At 35.5% G+C, this 21,624-nt stretch overlaps 1 protein-coding gene across 6 annotated transcripts in view; it reads right to left on the reverse strand.

Annotated features, from left to right (window-relative positions):
• The window catches only part of FER (FER tyrosine kinase), a 209,616-nt gene that overhangs the window by 46,319 nt on the left and 141,673 nt on the right, over nucleotides 1–21,624 (reverse strand). For 5 of the 6 annotated variants that reach the window (XR_012621782.1, XR_012621783.1, XM_074813537.1 and 2 more), the window contains one exon: nucleotides 8,391–8,514. Coding sequence is in view for 4 of the 6 variants with exons in the window: in XM_074813537.1 (XP_074669638.1) it covers nucleotides 8,391–8,514 (124 nt within the window). In the remaining 2 variants the exon portion in view is untranslated. Of the gene's footprint in view, nucleotides 1–8,255; nucleotides 8,515–21,624 lie in introns of those variants that run through there. The other variant, XM_074813540.1, reaches the window with a different exon arrangement.

Consider the following 21,624-nt stretch of genomic DNA (forward strand, 5'->3'; position numbering starts at 1 on the left):
GACTTTGGAAGCCTCACCTACGGGTGCACGCACCGCGTAGGATTTCCCACTTGCCGGGACAGGCTCTCCAAATCCTCGCTGTAACCGGGGCTGCCCAGCGACTGCAGATCTGGATGATGGTAACGTATGCAAGTGGTGATGGATCTTTCTTAATCACTATTCTCTCTCTCAGGTAGTAATGATTTGATGCATTACCCTGTATTTTCCTATTTGTTGGAGTGCCCTATTCTGTCTTTTTTTACTGTATGTTTTCTGTATTATTCTGTTATATTATTTAGTTATTTCTAGTAAAATACACCTGCTCTTTTCACTCTGGTGTCTGAATTTAACTGGTATCCTTAACCAGCAAATCACTTGGTACAGCACTAGCAGAGCATCAGTAAACACCGCAGCCCTAACCCAAGTGCAGCATTCCCTTCTTACATTAGAAGCGGAGTGCTAAGCAGGGCTGCAAGGGGAGCAGCATCACTGTTTTGGCAACAGTCAACACTTCTTTAATTTGTTTAGCAACAACAACAACTCCCAAGACCTGCTCTTTGAACTTATGTTTTTTGGAAAGAGTTAGCAGACAGATCCTCATTTAGCCACAAAAGAGCTGGGAGAAGAAGGGCTTCAGCAATCTTCCTGTATACTTGCAATCTGTATCACCTGTCCAAATAAAAGCTAAGCACATTTGTAATGGTTCTTCCATTAGTGCCTCTTACAACCAACAGACCAAATGAAAAATCAATAACCTGTGTAAAATCCACAATGTTGTAACTGGAGAGTATCTCTATAATCTAATAAAATCAATGGAAATACTGGTTTTAGTGGAAAAAAGCTTACTAGTTAAGAGGCAACACGGAAGGCTGCATCAAGCACATGCATATTAAGAAATAAAAGCTCAATACACAGTACTGTAATGTGCCAATTAAATTCAAAGTTTGGCTAAAAATTATTTTACAGATATGAGAATAAATTTTGGTGGCTTTTCTTTTTTTAACACTAACAACATACCTACATAAAGTGGCTTACAGAAAGTAACAGTTCTTCAAAGTTCCCACTTGTGGTTTTGCTGAGAAATTCTTTTATCAAACAATATTTAACTTTGTATTTAACAAGGCCAGTGAGTGATTAAAGTGTACAGAGAAGATACCTTAACCTTGAGAATAGATACATCCTGGCAGAATTGCTCCAACAAGGCTGGTAAGAAAGAACAGCTCGGCTGGATTACAAAGTTGGGAAACATCCAAGGAGAATAAATTGTCCTCAGAAGACTCATGACCATAAAAGGGAAAAAGGAGTAGAGAGCTAACTCCCCAAATGACCACCAATGACCACTCTAGACCCCCACACATGCGTAGTGTAGTTTTGCAACACTAACATTATGTAAATGTAACAGATAGGTGGAAAGGTGGAGACTTCTTGAAAAATCTATGAATATTCATGTCTTTAAGGTATATAAAGGATGAACTTTTGTTTTAGTGTGTGCATGTTAGGAGGAATGATCCCCCATGCACCCAGTACCGAATAAAGAAATGCCTGCTTCTTAATGCTACATTGGTGTTAAGAGGTTTATTCCCGATTTCGGTGACAATTTTAACTTTAAATAGAATGGAAATATTTCTAATTTTCATATTGTAAAAAACATGCTTTGAAACATCATTTTATATAAAGCAGAGACATCATCTTATAAATAAGGCTTGAAATTACAACTATTCATTACATTTATGTGTTGTTTCAACTACTACTGACAATAATTCTCTGAAAGACTTATTTGTTGAAGCATGATCAACCTCTATTATTAACACAATAGTACAGAATTTTTTTATTCAGTAATAAATGATTAAATATTTTCTATGAATGAAAGCTATAGAAATGGAATCTTGCATCATCACTTAATTTTATACATGCAGTTCTGAATGGATCATGAAAAGCTAATTAATAATGGCAAATTAATGCTTGCACAATAAACCTTGAAGAGGCCATCTAGTTATAGAAAGGCATACTTATTCAATCGAAATGTTGTCTTTCTTCATAAGTCATCACCAGCTCAGAAAATTACAGAAAATACAATAGAGGTCTTATGTACTGCAGTTGACCAGGAGGAAATGCAGTATTCAGAAAAACACGTTGTGCTCAAGGAGAGTAAGCTACTTCAGAACAGAACCAAAGCAGCCATTCCACTGAGCACTGAATTGTTTGGAGCCAGCCAAAAGCAGGCACAGACAAGTGTTTAGCTCCTGTCTTCCACTGCATTTAGGTAGAGAAATCAAGCAGGCAGGTTATTCCCTCTCCTTAGGAAAGAGACCTGCTCAGTTTTGGAGCTAACCTATCACTCTCCTTCCCCCAGAAGACTTGAATCACTACTGACACACTAAGTTGAACAGCACCTCTGCTAAATTGAATAGGATTACTTTTCATCCTTTTTGTGGTAGCTGCCCCAGGAAGAAATGGAAGATTCACAGGAAAGGAAAGACTAACTTAAGCATTTAGTATAGTTCTTAAGAACTGTATTCATGATTATGAAAGAGTTCTGGCACCTCTTTCCAAAATTCTTTACATTAGTAGTTACCAGACTAAAGAGGAAAAAAAAGTTCTGGGAGCAGAGTAGATTAGGTAAACTAGATTAGTAACAGGGAAGCAAGTGTCTTCCTAGTAATTCATATGTAATTAATATAAATGGTACATATCTAATGAAAACTATAGCAATCTTGAATTAACATCCACAGATCCAGGATTTCATAGCATGAAGCTAAACCAGTCACTTTTCATTTAATGTGGGGTTTGTGGTGGCTAGAAAACTAAGGCAAAAAGAAGCAGTAGTAGTATGACTAAAAATGGAAGAACTAGATCATAGAACATGATCATCTTACCAAACAACACATCTTCTTTCATTCAGAATATGGGAGACTTCTAGAACATTTACTGAAAGGAAAACTTGACTAAGGAATATACCTTGAATGCAGTTAGTCCGTATCTTCTCACACACACAGTGCATATATTGAAAATAAGTCATTTGAATCGAGTACCAACTTTACGCTACATTTGGCAGATGCACAGTTGAAGACTACTGCTGGTAACTTTAGCAAAAAACTGACATTGGGAAGGTCTATTGACTGATCACTTCTAAGATTCTAACTTTTATCATAGCTCTCTCCTAATAATGCATCTTCAAATTTGTTTAATCACAGAATGGTTAGGGTTGGAAGAGACCTTTAAAGATCATCTACTCCAACCTGCCTGTAACAAGCAGGGACATCTCCAAATAGATCAGTTTGCTCAAAGCCCCAACTAACCTGACCTTCAACACTTCCAATGATGGGGCATTCACAACTTCTTTGAGCAAACTGTTCCAGGGACTTACCACCCTCATTGTAAAAGATTTTTTACCTGTATCCAATCTAAACCTACCCTAATTCAGCTTAAAATCATTTTCCCTTGTCCTGTCACTACAGCCCTGGCAAAAAGTCTCTCTCCATCTTTCTTGTAACTACCCATTAAATACTGAAAAGCTACAAGGTCTCCTCAGAGCCTTCTCTTCTCCAGGCTGAACAACCTCAACTCTTTCAGCCTTTCTTCATAGCAGAGGTGTCTAGCTCTCTGATCATCTTTGTGGCCCTCCTCTGGACCCACTCCAATGGGTCCATGTTCATCTTATGTTGGGGACCCCAGAGCTGGACAGAGTACTCCAGGTGAGGTCTCATGAGAGCAGAGTAGAGGGGGAGAATCGCCTCCCTCGACCTCCTGGCCACATTTCTCTTGATGCAGCCCAGGATACAGTTGGCTTTCTGGGCTGTGAGTGCATGTTGCCAGCTCATGTCCAATTTTTCATACACCAGGATCCCCAAGTCCTTCTCCACAGGGCTGCTCTCAATCTATCCATCCCCTCGTCTGTATTGATTGATACTGGGTGTTGCTCTGACACAGGTGTAGGACCTTGCACTTGGCTTTGTTGAACCTCACGAGGTTCACATTAAATTATTTAAAAAATTAAACTGGTTCTTAATGTATATGTAAAAGCTTTTAAACAAGGTAAAAATCAATCTACTTCTCAATAAAGCAATGAAACTGCATGCAGAACACTATCAAGAAGCACAGTAGCTAACTGAAAAAAAATATTTCTGCTAGTTTCAATTAGAATTATATATGTATTACTTGTAGATAAAGCTACAACAGAATTTTCTATACAGAAATATTTGCAAGACCTAACTGCATCCTTGATTTTGAAAGTTTGTATGGCTATCAAATGGTAAAAACAGGAAATTCTACAGATAATTGCTTCTCTCAATATTAAAACATTTTTTCATTTGAGTTCTACCATAATTTGCATTATTTTCATTACAAAATGACAGTGGTTAAGAGAGGGGAAAATAAAACAAACAATAGGTACGTGCAAATTCTCTGAATTGGGTAGTTGCAGCTTCTCTCCTATACTCCCACAGGATTGGTTTGGAAACCAAACATAAATTATGGACAAATGCATTCATCACATGCAAATCAAACACTGGAAAAGATGACCACTCATAAATGCTTATTGAACCAGCTGAAATTATCACGTATCCATCCTTATCTTGTGTTTCCCATTAACAGAAAAAATTGAACTATCTCAGCAGTAGCATATGGTAAAAATGAAAAGAAAGAAACAATTCTTCAAACTCATGTTAATTAAGTGGAGATGAAATGACTACATTCTTCTTTATATGTTCAACCACTCTTTTTATTTCTTTTAATAACATATTTTCATGCAGCTTTTTCTTTAAACCTACTCATTTTTGGTCTTTAAACACAACAAAGAGAGAGCAAAGAACAAGTGATATCTGGATGCTAGAAGAGATGAAAATGCAGATCAAATAGTCACTTACATGCATCAAGCATTCTAAGTCTGACAAATTTTAATTTTATATTTGCACCTAGTGAAACTCCACAACACACACAAAAATAGAAAACAAAGAGCAGATTATCTGTTGCACTGGCTCCACCACTGAAAGGCTAAATCAAAGTACGACTCAAATAGCAATTTCAGAAAGCCAGAATTAGGTAGAATTTTAAAATATAAAGGCTAAGTATAGTTAGTGCAGTTACAACTGAAAAATGGCATTAAAAATAATTTTAATAAACTGCTGAGTAAATTTTAGTTTCACATTAACAGCAAGTCAAACACAGATGGTATTAAACTATGGTCACCTAAACTACTAAAAAAACGTGAGGATTCTGAACAAATCTTTAAAACAAGAAATAGAATACTGCAGAAGAACAATAGCATGAAGCAAAAGAATTTTGGTTTGGTGCAATCTACATAATAGAAACTACTTCTAATTATATAATTACCGATCATTCTTAAGTAATACTAATCAAAGCCCACGGACTTTTAAAAAAAATAAAAATAATTTTGCTGCTTAGTCCACTTTCTCTCTAGTGAATTTTCTTACCTCTTTTCTATCTAAGAATGACTTCTCAGTTCACAAAATTTCTGACAAGAAAGAATAAGTTTATTGTTCTTTCAAAAAATTACTGTTGTTTTTAGATAGTGCGCAATCTTCTTCCTACTATGAATTAAAGTGTTCCATTCCAATCTACATGCTCTCAACATTAGATTTATGCATGACTAACCTACCTCACCTGATCTAAAAAGGAGAAAACAAGGGCTCCCAAATTCCTTGTACAGACCATGCAGTCACACAGCTGCACCTTCAGTGCTCGGGTAAGGAGGGGCTGAAACTCCAGTGGGGTTCTGAGTCCTGAACACCTAAGAGCTTGCTTACAAAGCACTAGACAGTTTGACTTTTCCCTGCTAGTCTGTCATTCTCTTGTTCAGTGTATTTCCAGCACAGCACCAAGAGCGTTTCACCCACTAGTGTGCAACAGGGTCAAAGTACCCAGCAAGCAACATGCTCTGTGCTTCTGGGGCAGTCAGGGTTTCTAGACAAAATCTATCTCAGCCCATCTCCCAGGGTGCCTGGAAATCCTGGATAAATGCTCAAAATTCTCAAACCGGAAACAGAAAAACTTTATGTATGCTAATTGTACTAAAATGCAGTTTAGCCTTTGGTAAAATGCATTTCAAAACTTCATGAGCTACTTTCCTCAAGTAAGCATTTGTCAATTAACCTGCATTAGCAACTCAAAAAAATCCCACCCAGAAGTGCCTCCATCATTACTGCTAAAATCACTAAACTTGGTTCTTGTCCTTCAGAAATTTTCATTACATTTACCTATCAAATTTAGAAGAATTAATTCATAAATATAGTAGGCATGTATAATGGCCAATCACATAAACCCCAAAATATTCTTGAATATCCCAGAATATAAGATTGGTAAAATAATACTGGAAATGTATATTTTGATTTATTAACCTGTGTGTTTCATAAAAGTAAGCAGTTTTCCTGAAGATACTGTTTGCTTTCTTGGTTGCACTTTAAAACTGTAGTTTCCTTCAGCATAGGTTTACTAAAAATTTTGTTTCTGCCTTTAAGGAAAGTGGTAGCTCTGACAACCTCCTGTGACAATCTGTGATAATAATAAACTTTGTGAAGATTTTGAAAGTTAAAAAGTAAACAGGGGGAAAGGGCTTTTTCCCTACTTGTACCAGAGTACAGGTATGGTACCCCAGGCTGTGTGCATTGGCAAGTCTATGGCACTAATAAAACAGGTTAGACTAAAGCTTTTTCCTCACTTGAGATCTAGGACACATTTGTATTCAGATTTTTAACTGAAAACAATGAAACAATGAAATCTTCATACGGTAAGACATTGCTACATATATCTTGTCTCTGAAATATTGTATCTGAGTAACTATTAGCTTTGTAAACACACCATAACAAAAGCTCTTCCTAGTCACTGCTGTCAGCATCTTTCATAGATACACTGAAGTTACATTGTCATCTACAGTAGTTACAACAGTACTAATCCTTATAGATAAGCAAAGAGATACTTTTTTCAGAGTTTAAAAAAAAGGGGTGAGGTGGGGATAGCAGTTATCCACAAATAATTGTTTCTAAAATTATTTATATTTTGCAGGCATCACACTATCATTTAATGAATAAATACCATACTCTTCTTCAGTAATTGCAATTACCAACTAAGACATTACACAATGCAGTTCTAATAAATTTTAGTTATTCAAGCTATTACTTTTCTCCTTGGTTTTATTTTCTAAAAACACAGGAGTTCTAAACAGGCACTTCTGATTTAACATTGATCTGACAGTTACAGAAATTAAGCACTAGAGCATTTATATATCATGATCTTGCAGAAGTGTTTCAATTATGTTTCAGAATAATTTTCCAAGTTTCCAACAACATAAGATTACTATTCTATTTAAGCTTCCTTAAATCAAGTTGAACACAAAAAAAGAGCAAAAAATATATAAATGACACAATAACACTGTAAGATTTTATGAATAGGTTTTGAGCTTACTCTCGTTGGAAGAATGTTTTTAAAGATAAATCTACTTCTTGACCTGCATGATTGCAACTGAAAATTCACGGTTGATAAAAATGTAAAAGAAATGCCACTCAGACTTCCAGTCACAGCATTCATCGGAGTCGTGCTAAATATGAAACGGGCTCATTATGTAAGTGAAGTGGCACACAGTTCACCTACAAATGTTCTACAATGCAAAGCCAAAGTCATCAATATTACAAATGAAAACTAGTCCTTCACAATTTTTCTGTAAAGTGGATTATCATCATGTTTATGTCTCATATTTCAGCCATATCATTGTGGCAGGGTATACACTGTGATATTCTGAGAGAAAAATAGGTGGAAAATAAGTACATTCCCTTTGATAGAAACTGAGAATAAGCAGTGCCATGGCAGAGTTAAACTAGAGAAGAAACAACAAAAAGGAAAGGGAGGCACAGAAATAAGGTACCCCAAGAGCATAACGCCTGATAATCTATATTTTAGAGAAAGCAGTCCAGGCAATTAATATTTTAATATATAGAACTCTACGTTTTCTCCTGTTATTATCCGAGAAACCAGTGGATTTTTCTGAAACACACTTAAAGTTACACACTTAAGTTACTGAAACATAACTTCTTCATTGGCCAGGCAAGTATCTGTAAATTTCAGACAGAATATAAGCCTAAGATTGGTTTTTGTCATGATTCATTGTCACTGTATGAACTGTGCTCCTTATAATGCAAATTATTATGGTGAACAATCATTATGAACTTCTATTAATAGCAACAAACTATGTAGATCAAATAATGTAGTACTTATTTTTACCCAAATGAATGGAAGTTTTGAATTAGACAAGCAATAATGACCTCCTTTTAGAAAAAGTGTAAAGTTTTTTTTGAATTGTAGGGATTATTCCTGTGGATAACAAGCACCATGTACACTTAAACAGCTAACATTTCCAATGATCAAAATTACAATAATGAGAAAAAAAAAATCTTCCTTACCTATGTATACAATTTTTAGATTCGAGATATGCCATACCAGAAGCAGCATCTAATGAAAATTTTACCAACTGTTTGGTTTTTAGCTCATCCTTCTTTTTTCTTAAAAAGGACAGGAAATCACCTCCTAGAAAAATAAACAGACAGACAGTGAGACACAACAGATAGGGTATTCACACTTGTCTCTCCTTAGGGGTTCGAGACCACACAAAATGCAGCTATTTGCTGTTCTCAAACAATCAGTTTCAGGTTAGCCTAAGAAAAAGGAAGGAACTCACCTTTCAAAGTGCAGTTTCCCTAACTTCCCATAAATACCAGGTGCTTAAAAGTGAAAACTCACAGCATGTTTTTTTTATACCCAAAATCTTCACCAGCGTACTTCAAATGCAGACTTACATGAAAACTGTTGACAAAACCAATTGATAATTTGTGATAAAGATACTCATCTAATCACAGAGTAGTTGCTGTAGAGGTTTATAAAAATTGTGAATAAATAGGTTAAGTCCTATTAGTTACATGAGAGTAATCAATTTTTAATTGATCATTTCCAGTGGTGTTTCTCAAATTCTACATTGATGTGTTTGGAGGGGTAACAGTATGTTTTATTTCTTGGACAATGTTAACTGCGTATTTGACACTGGCAATTGAAGGCAAACAACTATTACTATGACTTCAGAGTCTTCTGCCGTGGAGGAACAAAGTTGTGGTCCTCTTGTCTGTGGAGGGGAAGGGGTCAGCATGGAGGATTTCCAAAATGCAATTTGCGTTTGCAAAAAAAGTTTCTGAAAAACTGATTTAGGACTAAGATAAGCAGGAGAGACATTATATGAACACTGCAGTGCCATGTTCTGATTGAAATAACTGTATAAAGACTGTTTCTAAAATATATTTTATTGTTCCAGTCAAAGACAAAAAATAATAGGGGACCTTTCCACTCTACATGACGGTCTTTGTTTCCATTCACTTTGCCCTGATTTGACTATAGTTATCCTCTCTTGCAAATCACGCACTGTTACACAATTTTACATACTGCCTTTCTTAGGAATATGAAAAGACACTATATATTAAAAGTTTCATATGGGATTTTCTTAGGAGGCCATTTCTATATATATTTTGTACTGTAAGAAATAAGATAATATTAAAGAAAAAAGTCTGCTGTTATGAAGTGTAACTTGTAACATCCTTCAAATATTAAGTTGGATTAATGTAAAATGGATTAGCACCTTAACTGCCAACTGCTTTGTTTATTCATTTTGCCTGGCATAGGTTTCTTTTAGTACAAACGATGTGGATATGATGGCTTTTTAGGCTGTCCCTTAATGAAAACTCTCAGAAAATTTGTAAGAGTAACAAAGGTTTTGTATAAACCACATAATCCAAAACTATGTACCATCTAGGTACTTAGACTGCCAGAACACATTGTTAAAGTGCAAGGATGAAAACAAAGGTGAGTGACCCTTTTTACTCACAATGCAGCGAATGCTCTCATGTTGGTCCAACCAGAACCCCTCAGGTGAGCAAGCAAATATTGCATCGTGAGTACACCAGCAGTACTGCTGGGATGCATGGAGCTCACGATGCTCTTCACTGCCAGGCTAGGTAACACATAGATGGAAAATCAAGAGCTGAATGGATGCCAATGACTCTAAAGCCAATTTGAAATACCCTCTGTTTTACAAATGATAGTTACACACATTACCTCTCCAAAGACTGACAGGGTGAATCTTGAGATACGGAATTTTAAATTCTAATTAAATCTTAAAAGAACAGAATACTACTGCAAACTGGACTGCGTAACATTCACCCTTCCTTTAATTTGAGAGGTTACTGACATAGTCTGGTAACTGGCAAAAAATAGGTATTGACAGGGAGAAGGAAGGTAAACACTCCATCGACATATGTGTTATTTCTTGCACATGTAAACAGAATTATTCTGGTTACAGCAGACAGTTAACAGTAACTTTTAAGCAATTCCTCCCTCTAAAACATACAAACAAACTGATGAAAATTATTTTGTTTATATACTGAGAACTCACTGCTCTGCGCATCGGAATCATCTTTTAATTAGTAAGTATGATTATATGTCTTTATAATGTGATTATCTGTCTTTATGAATGTGAAAGTCTTCCAGTCTTGACAAATTGCAGCATTACTTGAATGAGAACAGTAAATCAAGGAAGCTTACAGAAAAAAAATAGAAGATCATCCTAAAAAAAACCTACTCTCAATCAACCAGTGTTCCAATATTGAAGACTGAGAATTTCTAACTTACTGCGGGAAGAACTGAAGAGACAGATAAGCTCAGTTTGACATACTAAAAAAAAAGGATGCCTTCTCACATAGCCATACTAAAAATGAAGGAACAAGTCCTAAGTAAGAAAGTGTTATAACAACACCAGCGTGAGTCTAAATTCATATTCCTTACAATTCATATAATTCTTTGTACAAATGAGTTACTGCTCTCCACAACAGTAAAAAAATCTGTTCTCAAATAACAAGGTACTAAAGATAACAAGGTATCAAAAGAAAAGCTAACTATATCCATTAAAAAATTTAGAAATAATACATGATATAAATTTGTTTCTAATATATTCAGGCAATCAGATTAAGATCCTAATTTTCATCAGTTCATTTCTGAACAGGATTAAAAGCTGTTCGGTTCCTTACATCAGAATATGTCAAATTTGCAGAGCACAAGCCTGTAACTTCCCAGTGTAATCATACCATCAGGAACTGATTTAGAACTTGCTAATTTTCAGTGTTTGGCATGTACTGTATGAACTTACAGTGTTTTGAGCAAAACCAGTAGAGCATACCTCGAGCTCTATACAGTGTATTTTACGTCTATCATCAAAATACAGTTTTAATATAATTATCTTAGTCTGTCTCAGTCTCTATAGTGAAAAAAATCAGCAAACTGCTATGTTTTTGCTAGCAGTTGTTTTCTTTTATCTGCCTTTGCATAGAGATGACAAAAATATATTTTAAATACTCTGTTCAATATTGATTCGAATGCACTTGGTTGCAGACAAAATAAAAGAGCAAAGTGATATACATCTAATTCTGTGCAAGATATGTCATTTTAGGTTAAATGTGATTATCCTCATCATTGTGATACCAGCTTAAGTGTCTGTCCTTTAACTAACAGAATTACTCTTACTAGTAAATTCTGACTTTTACTGTCTACTGTGGTCAGTGTTCCAGCTATTCATCTTCACAGGAAAGCATTCACATGAATACCTTCAAAGCTGAGTTAAGAGGATTTCACTACAAACTCTTCAGCATGGAACTGTGGTTATGTAATATCTTTATGTGCTTCTTAAAACAAGTTTAAATATAAAAAGCCATAATCCACTATTTGCAGCACATAGTGTCAGAGCATTATCTCCAGTAAAATAGCTGTTGATAAAAATGAAATAAACAGACCAGTTAGACTATGAAACAACTGAAACAAAACTAGATGACTACATAAGAGTAAGTAATGCTTTCTCTTATATGTGGAATTTCCACTGTGCTTTACATGACTACCTGTTTTTCCAGTTAATGGCACACAACACTACCAGGAAATGAGGTTTGCTCCAACCACTCTAAGTAATACAGAAATATTTAAACTATTATAGTATTATTACCAAGCAGAAATCAAGTGCCTGTTTTGGGTTTACAGGAGGACAAATAACAGTACTGGAGTGTCTGCCTAATACAATAGAATTATTTTACTAAGTAGATGACAAAATGTAGTACATAAGCAGAAGCTCCATGAGAGCAGCTTGCTATAATTGGATTCCTGAAAACAGCCACAGTATTTCACTGTGAATGTGAACTGTTTCTCATTATATGCAGAAATTTTAGGAGACTGAAAATACCACATATCAGCATCTCCTAATGTTGGCCCTACTTATAAGGCATTAACCTTATGCTGTATGTTAAGTAGTATTTTATGGCAAGGTAACAGTTCACTTAATGGTGCACACAAAAGAAAGCTAAAGTTTTGCAAGAGGAAAAAAACTAGTTGTGATCTATGAGAAGAAATCAAACCACAAGAAACATCAAAGAAATATATTAAATCAGTTTACAAAATATTTAATTATAGCAATCTCTGATTTTAATGGCATTTATAATCAACTATGAGTACACCAGTCTTCTCCTGAGCTGGTGCCCAAAATGGTACCTACCTACTTGTTCTAGACACTCATTATTCTGATAACCAGTATTGACACTGAACATAATTCAAATACAGTTTTGAAATTATGGGTGAAATCTCCCACTTATTGATACTTAGATATATAGACATACATTATTTATATATCTATATAGTATCACACCATTTAAATAATGTTATAAATGATAATTATACAAATATTAATAAATGTGATAATATAATAACAATTATTAAGAATGATATGGAATTATGTATATTATTATTTACATATCAGTTTTAATAAAGTGGGAGAATTTCCTTTATTACACAGCCTTGTTAAGTAGCAGTTTGTTTAAAGAGTACACTTAGTTCTTCTTACACTTACACACACATTAATCATACAGATGCAGCATACAACTTAAAGGTCACCTAACACAGAGGAGCTCCATGATTCAATATTCATAATTGCTTTATAAGCTATTATAATATTATTGAAATGACCTTTATCTGCACCTGTAAGTATTTATAAATTTGAGGATTCATATGGTCAGTCTTTTAACTAATGTAAAGAAATTTAGCGTTTCTTTACTGCCCAGTATCTTAGTCCCATATACATTTATCAACAAAACAAACCCAGCCACTGTTTCTTAAACCTATGAATTTAAAATAGCAAACATGCATCTGCAGCAATTCTAGAAGACAGTTTTTTAAGAAAGTAAGAAGCTATTTGACAAACTACTGAAAATGTAAGGGTTTAGAAATGCTGAAGCACTCATTTTCCTTAAAATAGTGTGCCTTCACTTTTCAACTAATGGATCATTTGTGTGCAATGCAGTGCTTTCACTTCTTTCTATTTTATGTAAGTAATCACATAAACTGTAAATAAACCCAAGGTTTTTTAACTGCCTACAGACTACTATTGCAAAATCCAGTTAAAACTTTGTTTTTACTGATTAGCAAAGCTAAAAAAAAGTTGCTATAATCATGCAAGTTTTGCCATAGTAATATTACCAATGGTAGTAATGAAGTATGAGTGGAAATGCATGTATGTGAAAACAGAAGATGAAGGAAAAAAAACAAGAGTTAAAAGGATGGTGTACATTAAGAGTCAAGGACATGATTAGCAGCAACAAACAAGTAAACACAGAGATGTTGCCTGCATCAGGACTGTTGTGCAGATGACTCTAGCAGAATACCTGTAATGAGACCACAATGGAAATGACTCACTAGCACAAAATAACTACACTATAATAAGATGAAGATGAGAAGGTTACATTATATGTGCTACGTCCTTTTAATGGGATGACAGACTATATATATACGATATTCAAAATGAGGAAAATATTGACAGCGGTCAGCAACCTTGTCTTAGATTTAAGGTGGATCAAACAAGCTAGAGCGTGAAGCCAATGATCCTACCACATTAACTTACTCCCAAATGTCCTAAAAGCCTGTCCAAAACCAAGTCTGTCATCATCTGTCAAGAAGAAACCAGAAATCATAGCAAGACATCAATAGCCAGCACCCCTTGTCCTCTGTGCTGCACAGAATAATGCTGCCCAGACTACTTAGACTCTATGTTTTGGTATTATGGCTATGAGGATATAGGACAATGAGTGGGTAGATACAACCTACTTCAGAAATTAATTAAAAGGAAAATCATCCTCCCCCAGGAATTCTTCCATTCAGTTTTGTTTCATTAATTCCTATAATTGGACTATGCTTAAAAAACAGTAATCACTAGCCTTTAAAAGGATTCCAGATTAGAAAGCCATGATAGCCCATGTGAAAGAGAACATACATGAAGGACAGGGTTTTCTTTAGTCTAGAGAAAGACAATGAATGTTTTTTAAACGCAGACACATTAAATAATAGGTATTACTTAAAAGTTGTTCTAGGTAAAGCAAAAATAATAACGTGGAATATCAACAAATAAAACTAAGCAAATACGATGCATACAGAAGTTCTTGCAGCTACCAAAACACTGCTTAATTTTTATTCAGTTTTCAAACAGATTTTCTAGTTTAATCTACTTGCTAATTAATTTTTGTACAATCTTGATACAAAATATAGTATCATCAAAGCCTAAAATATTTGAAAAGAGAAAAATCAAACTCTAGTCTCAAATGTTACAGTAAAAGAAGACTGTATAGTGGGCCTTTGGTCTTGTTTTATCAAATAGAGAAGCTATGAGTCAAAAGGAACTTTTAATCACCACCACCTACACCCCAACAAAGGAATCTGACTGTTCCCTCTCTTCTCTTAATATCCTCACAGCTGGAAACCATGCAGCAAATAGGAAGGCAGAAGCCCATATGAAGGTACAAGATGAAAAAGAAGGGAAGGGAGGAAGAAGAAATGGGGTCTGTATGCGGACTCCATAGAGGGCTGGGGGAAGAGAGTGAAGTTGGACATGTATACGTGGAGAAAGGGAATCTATGGGAGGGTGTCTGGTTCATAGGGTGACGTGCCCAACCAGAAGGAAGCAGGCAGAAGCATGCAGGTTGCAGAGAAGTAGAGACAAAGAAAAATGGAAGTTGGAAGCTTAACTGAATGCAAGAGGAAAGGATAAAGTAAGAGACAAAAACTAGAGAAACAGGCAGTGGTCATATTTGTGTGAAGAGAAACTGTAGGGTAGACAGAAGGTGGCTTTCACAACAGTTGCGTATTTAGCCAGATAACTTATTTGACTAGAGAAAAAAAGAATTGAATGGAAAACAAAGCCAGTCACTATCACTGTTAAAAATCTGCATCTTATCTCTAATTTGAGGTTGTCTAGAATTTGACTGACCTTTTTTTTGTTGTTGTTGCATTGATTTTTGACAGTGTGCAGTAAAGATTCAGCATGGGACTTCAAGATAGGACACATCTGAAATTTGCTGGCAAAAGGCAGCTACTAAGGACACACAATACAACCAGTGGATCAGATCATGCAAAACTTTATAAGGGATCTCTTTAGAGTAGCGATTGGAAAAAAATCTGAATGATCTCTACAGAGATCTCATTGCCTCCAGAAGCAGGAAATAGAAGAAAAAACAACCAGATACGGAGTAGAAAACACAGCAGCTAAATCACATAATGTGAAATTAAAAGTTAACATTTTTTCAGCATTGAGCAGAATTCCAGGCCTGTGTATGATATCAGCTGCACCTCAGAGACAGCAGAGCTAACTGTAGGCTCAGGTAAGCCACAGTGTCAGCATTCCTTCATTCAAGATGATAATTAATTTAGCAGAAAAGATCAGATAATATGGATATCATACATCATATCAACGAATAAATTATATATAACTCAGTCTCAGCACTGAGACTTTGGTTATAAATGAGCTTGTTGGCTTCAGTGCAACTAACAGCAAAAATACATGGAATTAGCTGTGATTTGGTGCTATACCCTAAAGTATCACTACATACAGAAAATAAGAGTAATTCCACAAAAGTCAGTTAAGATTTAGTAGGTTGTATCAGCTCTACCTCAGCACCAGCTATAATAGATCCATAAGCATTTCTCCATGCTATGCCATGTAGCCCTCTTTTCCAAGAAAGAGCAAAAAGAGGACCTGATAGGTCAAGCAGAATATGGGGCTTTATTTGCAAATGCCTCTGACCTAACATGTCCCATGGAAGCAAAAATAACATACAGAAAGTAGCAATGGAGTTACCTTAATTTCAGAAGAGATGGAGTGAGTAAGCCAAGCTGGACCAAAGTCAACTGCAGGGAGGACAGTATGAACAGGGTGCAGAGGTAACCTCAGAGCTTGGGTTAAGAATGGCTTATCAGGTCCTCTTACAGGCACTACAGAATTGTTGTGCTCTTTCTGAACGTCACCGGGAGCTAGTGTAGCTGAAATCAAGCAGTGCTGCACCTGAGCTAATAAAACCTGTCACCTCAGTGACAGGTTTTGCATCACCTGTCTGCATCAATGGCACAGACAATTTGCATCCCATATGATTCAGTACAAATCTGAACAGGTTACCTTATCCAGTTGCAAAAATGCATGTTACAACCTTGCTGAACTCCACCTTGAATACATATGTCTAGATATAAGCTGAGCATACATAGTTGAAACCTTATTCAGACAACTTTCCCATACTACTAGATTACTGGATGTTTTCACAGATGTTTTTATGTACAAGCACATCTCGACCTGTTTCCAGCTACAAGTGTTCAGCAGATCTGCTCTAATGTATGTCAGCATGAGACTAAATAAAACAGGGAACATAAACTCTGTGTTCAGCTAAGTAGGGGGTTGTGGTTTTTGCAACCATGTATCCATTATCAAATAGGAATTCTATGGTGGTGTCAGGAATGCACACTAGTATTCCAGAGAAATGCCTACAAATCATTTAGTATTAAAGTGCAAAATGTGCAGAAATGTCCACTGGGGACGGGGTGTGGGAATCACACTCAGAGCAGATCACTGACAGAATAGACTAAATAAGGCCTATGGCCCCAGAATGGATTTGAAGATGAGAAACAACTGCTGGAAAACTGATCAGAACTGTATGAGGTAAGGATCTTGTACAGAAAGGAGATATAGTTTTCATAATACTGTAATATATAATATAATCATAATGTATTATATTATCATAATATATATGCTAGAGAAGTTAAATTAAGACTCAACAGACAAGCCAGATTCTTGAATTGCCTATTTTTGAATACCTGACTTAGCAAAAAGAAAATGATTTCAAAATATTTCTGCAGATGTAATTTTAACTATGTTGATTATAAAAATGTTTAAATATATAGAAACCTGATACAGAAAGTAGGCTATCAGCTTGCGATTAAACAGTGCAACATCTAAAAGAAGTAGGTCAGAAAAAATGTGACTATAAGCTTCCTTCTATTACCTTTAATCAACTGCTGGAACATATAAAGATGTTTGCATCTATTGTCAATTAGACAAATCCTTCCAGAGAGCTGGTGCAGGTGTGATGATAGTGCTTATCCTGACAACCTGTGCAGACTCTTTTTGCTGGAGGGACAGAGGCAGCTTTGAAGGTTCTACAAGATAAACTATTGAAATAGTTGCGTGAAGTGGTAACTGCACCACAGGATTACACACCTGTCTTCAAAACGCCCCACCCTAGAACACACAGTTCACAATCACATAAAAATCCTACCTCTAAACTAAGTTCTCTGGGCAAGCTAAAATTTAAGTAAATTGAAATTCACATAAAGAAGGAGAAGAAAGAATTTTGTGGCTTGGGATTGCTTTTTACACCTTACAGATTACATTCGAATTTGATTTCTTCTTCCCCTAAACCTAGGAAGAGCAAAAAACATTAAAAAGTTTAAAGGGACTCCTGCAATATATTTCTGATTACATGGGAGATTGCACAATAAATTAAGAGCAGATGAAAACACAGTTAAGTGATCCTGAGCGTTTCAGTGAATTCAAATCCCTTATTCTGAAAACAGAAATACCATAATAAGATCCATGATCACTTAGAGAGAAGTTGGGACGAGGAAGGTAGTACTGAGGAAGGGTAAAAGAGAAGGATTTTCTAGTTTCTTCTTTTCCTGTCTTTTTCCATGAAAAGATGCTGAGTTCACTCTGACAAGAGAAAAGAACAGGAAAAGCAGGTCTTGTCAACCCCTTGATAATCTTTTCGACACCCCATCAAAATCCAGCATCCATTTGTCTCAGGTTATCAGTGTGGGCTCTGGTCGGCTTACAGATAATGCTAGCAGCATTCCAGGCAGTCTCTCCGACCATCATCTAAATTTGCTAAAAATGAGCTGTTACGAAAACTCCTTATGCCCTGTGTGGCCTTAAAGGAGACTGGCAAATTGTTCTTCTGTTCTGAATACCAGAGCAGCTTCTCATAATTACCTCCCTTTCTTCAGTTTTAAGGTCAACAACTAGGGATAAAGTTAGAGCAAAGAAAAATGAATAAATAACCCAGAAAATATGAGTTAAATGCTCAATTTTTTAGATTGATGTGGCATCACAGAAATGTTACGTGCTTTCTTACACTTTACACAAACTCCTGCTGTTTCTCGTTTTGGAAACCATCCCTGACAAAAGGGAAATTAGAAAATTCCTGTGGTGTAGGCTACAGACTGCATTCACAGTCTCAAATATGCAGCATCTCTCACTGAAGAATTTTAAGACTAGTATCCCACCTTTACTACATCACTTTTCAGTCAGGTTAGTCAAGTCCACATGACAATAAAAACTCATGGCTCTATACTAACATCAAGCGACTGGCAAATCTCAACATACAGGGTTTCTTTTTCTGAAATTCATTAGCAATTCTCATTTTAACTACTTCTTTCTTTCTTAGGATAAACTGAGTACTTAAAATGTATCACAACAGATTATTTAAAAGTTACTCTAGTAAGTTATGAAATAACATAGTATTAATATTTTTAGATCAGAAGATATCAGAAAAAAATCTCCATCAATACCACCTTTGCAACAAACCTTATCAAATCATCTTAGCCGACATTTCGTTATAAAATAGTAAGAAGAAAAGGAAGAATATTACAAAGAAAGTAACTTATAGCAACCTATATAATTATCAGAGTTCTTCATAATACTAACAGGTTGCAATACCCTAACTTTTTTAAGCAGAATTTTTGAAAGGTATGAAAATCTTGGGCAGTATACATTAACGGTAGAATTATACTTCTGCTTTTCCTGGAGCTGAGCTGAATCATTTCTACTCCTTCAATGCAGGATTTAAAATTCACTGCATGATATTGCAATACAGTAAAATTTATTTCACTGTATTGTAAAATAAAACATGCCTTTTTGGCATGGAATTCTCATTAACTATATGCTAATATAGCATCTGAAATCTCCTCTTGTGCAGTGGAGACAGAGAAGAAACTGGTGGTCAAATACCGCTTTTCTTTATTCAGCAGCATCACTGGAGTCAGAATCAGTAGGGAGACCTTAGCCACTGTATTCTCTCCAGGTATTGCTGCAAGGTAAATCTTACAGACAATGCTATAATAGATTACTATTAAAACACAGTCCTCCACTGAGTGCATCCCGCTTATTGTGCATATCCTACACAGGTGATCAGCAAATGCTCAACAAATTAGATGGTGTGGCTCACTGTGCAGAGAACTCTACAAGAAATTACACTGATTCTGGAACTCACATCATGCGCTCTCTGGCTCAAGACATCACACCATGTGCCCAGGGAGCTGAGATTACTTGTATCTCTATCTAGAAACCAGCACATCTGACCTACCACATCAGTGCAGAGGGCATGCCCATATCCATTGTTCAGGACCAACCTAAATTAGGAGTCCTAACAGAATGTGAAGAGTAGAAGCTAGCAATATGAAATCAGAAAATATGAGCAAAGGTAAGCACACAGTGAAAGAGAAATAAAAGTCCGACTTCTATTAGGAACACAAAATCCATGCAAAAAATCAGCATATCAATGCATAGGTGTTATGCTCCTCAAATGTTCTTTCCTTTTAACAGTCTTAGTATTTTCAAACTGGTAACTATAGTTGTCATAGAGAAAGAGTCATAACTACCAAACAAGAAGAGGAAATCTCTATGAGAAGTTCTCCATTAGCAAAATGTTGTAATACAAAGATCATTTCCAAATAGAGGTTTTTTTAAGTTCTTAGTCTACTAAAAAATTCACAGAAAAAAGTTCAGGTTAATTTTTATTAAATGGTAGTTGAGAAGCCACCCAGCAACTTCAGCATTGGGCCCATGTAAGGATCTGGGCAGTAGTTCTTTTTAGTTAATATTTCGATATCATTTAGGTAAAAAGAATAGAATTAATTATCTGGAAGACTGCTTTAAAGGTTATTACAAATTTATCCATTATGCAAACACAGATCAAAATTTTAAAAACATCTGCTTTGCTAAATTGCTTTTTCGCAGCAGCTAGCTAGCATAATTTAAGCATGCAAAAGAGTTTTCTATAGATCTGTTAACTTAAAATGTTTATAAAAAAATATTAAGGACTCATTGACCCAATTTCAATGGCTATCTTCACAATTTTGGGAAGGTGAAGGGAGGAGCAAGAGAACAATTTGCTTGGGATTTCAAAAATCATTAATTTTACTTTTTGGTAACTCTCATCATAAATTCCTGAATGACAGTTTTACACCACACCTCTTCTATACATGTAACTTTCCATGTATATATGAAGGACGTTGTTGCTGCTAGATACATTTTAGCTTCTGTTTATGTATGACAGGGAATATTCTAATTAGGTTTTTTTTATCAATTAGAAGTGCTTTTAGAAAGCAATAATAAATCTAAGTTACATAATAAATACTGTTCTACACAAAACAGAAGCACATACCTCCCAAACAGCACTCTTTAGAATACTGATTGGGAGTTTCTTATTAGTAGGTAGCCACCACAACTTACTATTTTTATTTGTGGTATCTGTGTTACAAAGAATAAAAAGCAGTTGGCAGAACGTGCTCTTCTGTACTCAGAGGAACTATTTATTATATGTCTTTACTTGGGCAGTAGTATCAGTTGCTTACCTGGGAAACAAGAAAAACGAGCTCTTTAAAAAATATTCCTGTAGCTTTTCTCCTGTATTACAACGCAAGGTGCCCAATAAACGTTCATTAAAATGTAAGAAAGCTTCTCTTGTGATGGTCATTGGGCATACTTTATTTGACAACTGTAAAACATATCTTTGTTAAAATACTAGTTCTGATCTCTGAGTCCTCAGAAGAAATTGTTTTCAGCAGTCTCTTAATTTGATATAAGGAGTCTCTTAATTTGATATAAGAATCATGTGCAGCTTAATTTTTAAAAATCATTAAGACTCTTACTCCTATGTTTCCAATTTAGTGGATTAAGCATCCTCAATCCATGTCATCATCAATGGTACCATCATAAAAACATGGTTACAGTAACAAAAAAACCCAAGTTCTGTCTTTTCAGGCCTTCTTTCTCAGTTTAAAGGTCTGTTTTTTTCATTAGATATTGTCTGAGAAGCTAGAAGGACTAGAGTAACCTCATCCCAACCAACTCTAGAAAATGAGGCCACATTCTGCTTACAGGATGTTCCTTCCGTTCCCAACTGTAGAGGTTCCTGCAGAAAGACCTGCAGGACAACAAAGAAAACAGACTTGGCCCCTAACAAGCCAGCCAAC

This window comes from Strix aluco, chromosome Z (genome assembly GCF_031877795.1).
Source record: "Strix aluco isolate bStrAlu1 chromosome Z, bStrAlu1.hap1, whole genome shotgun sequence".
Taxonomy (NCBI): domain Eukaryota; kingdom Metazoa; phylum Chordata; class Aves; order Strigiformes; family Strigidae; genus Strix; species Strix aluco.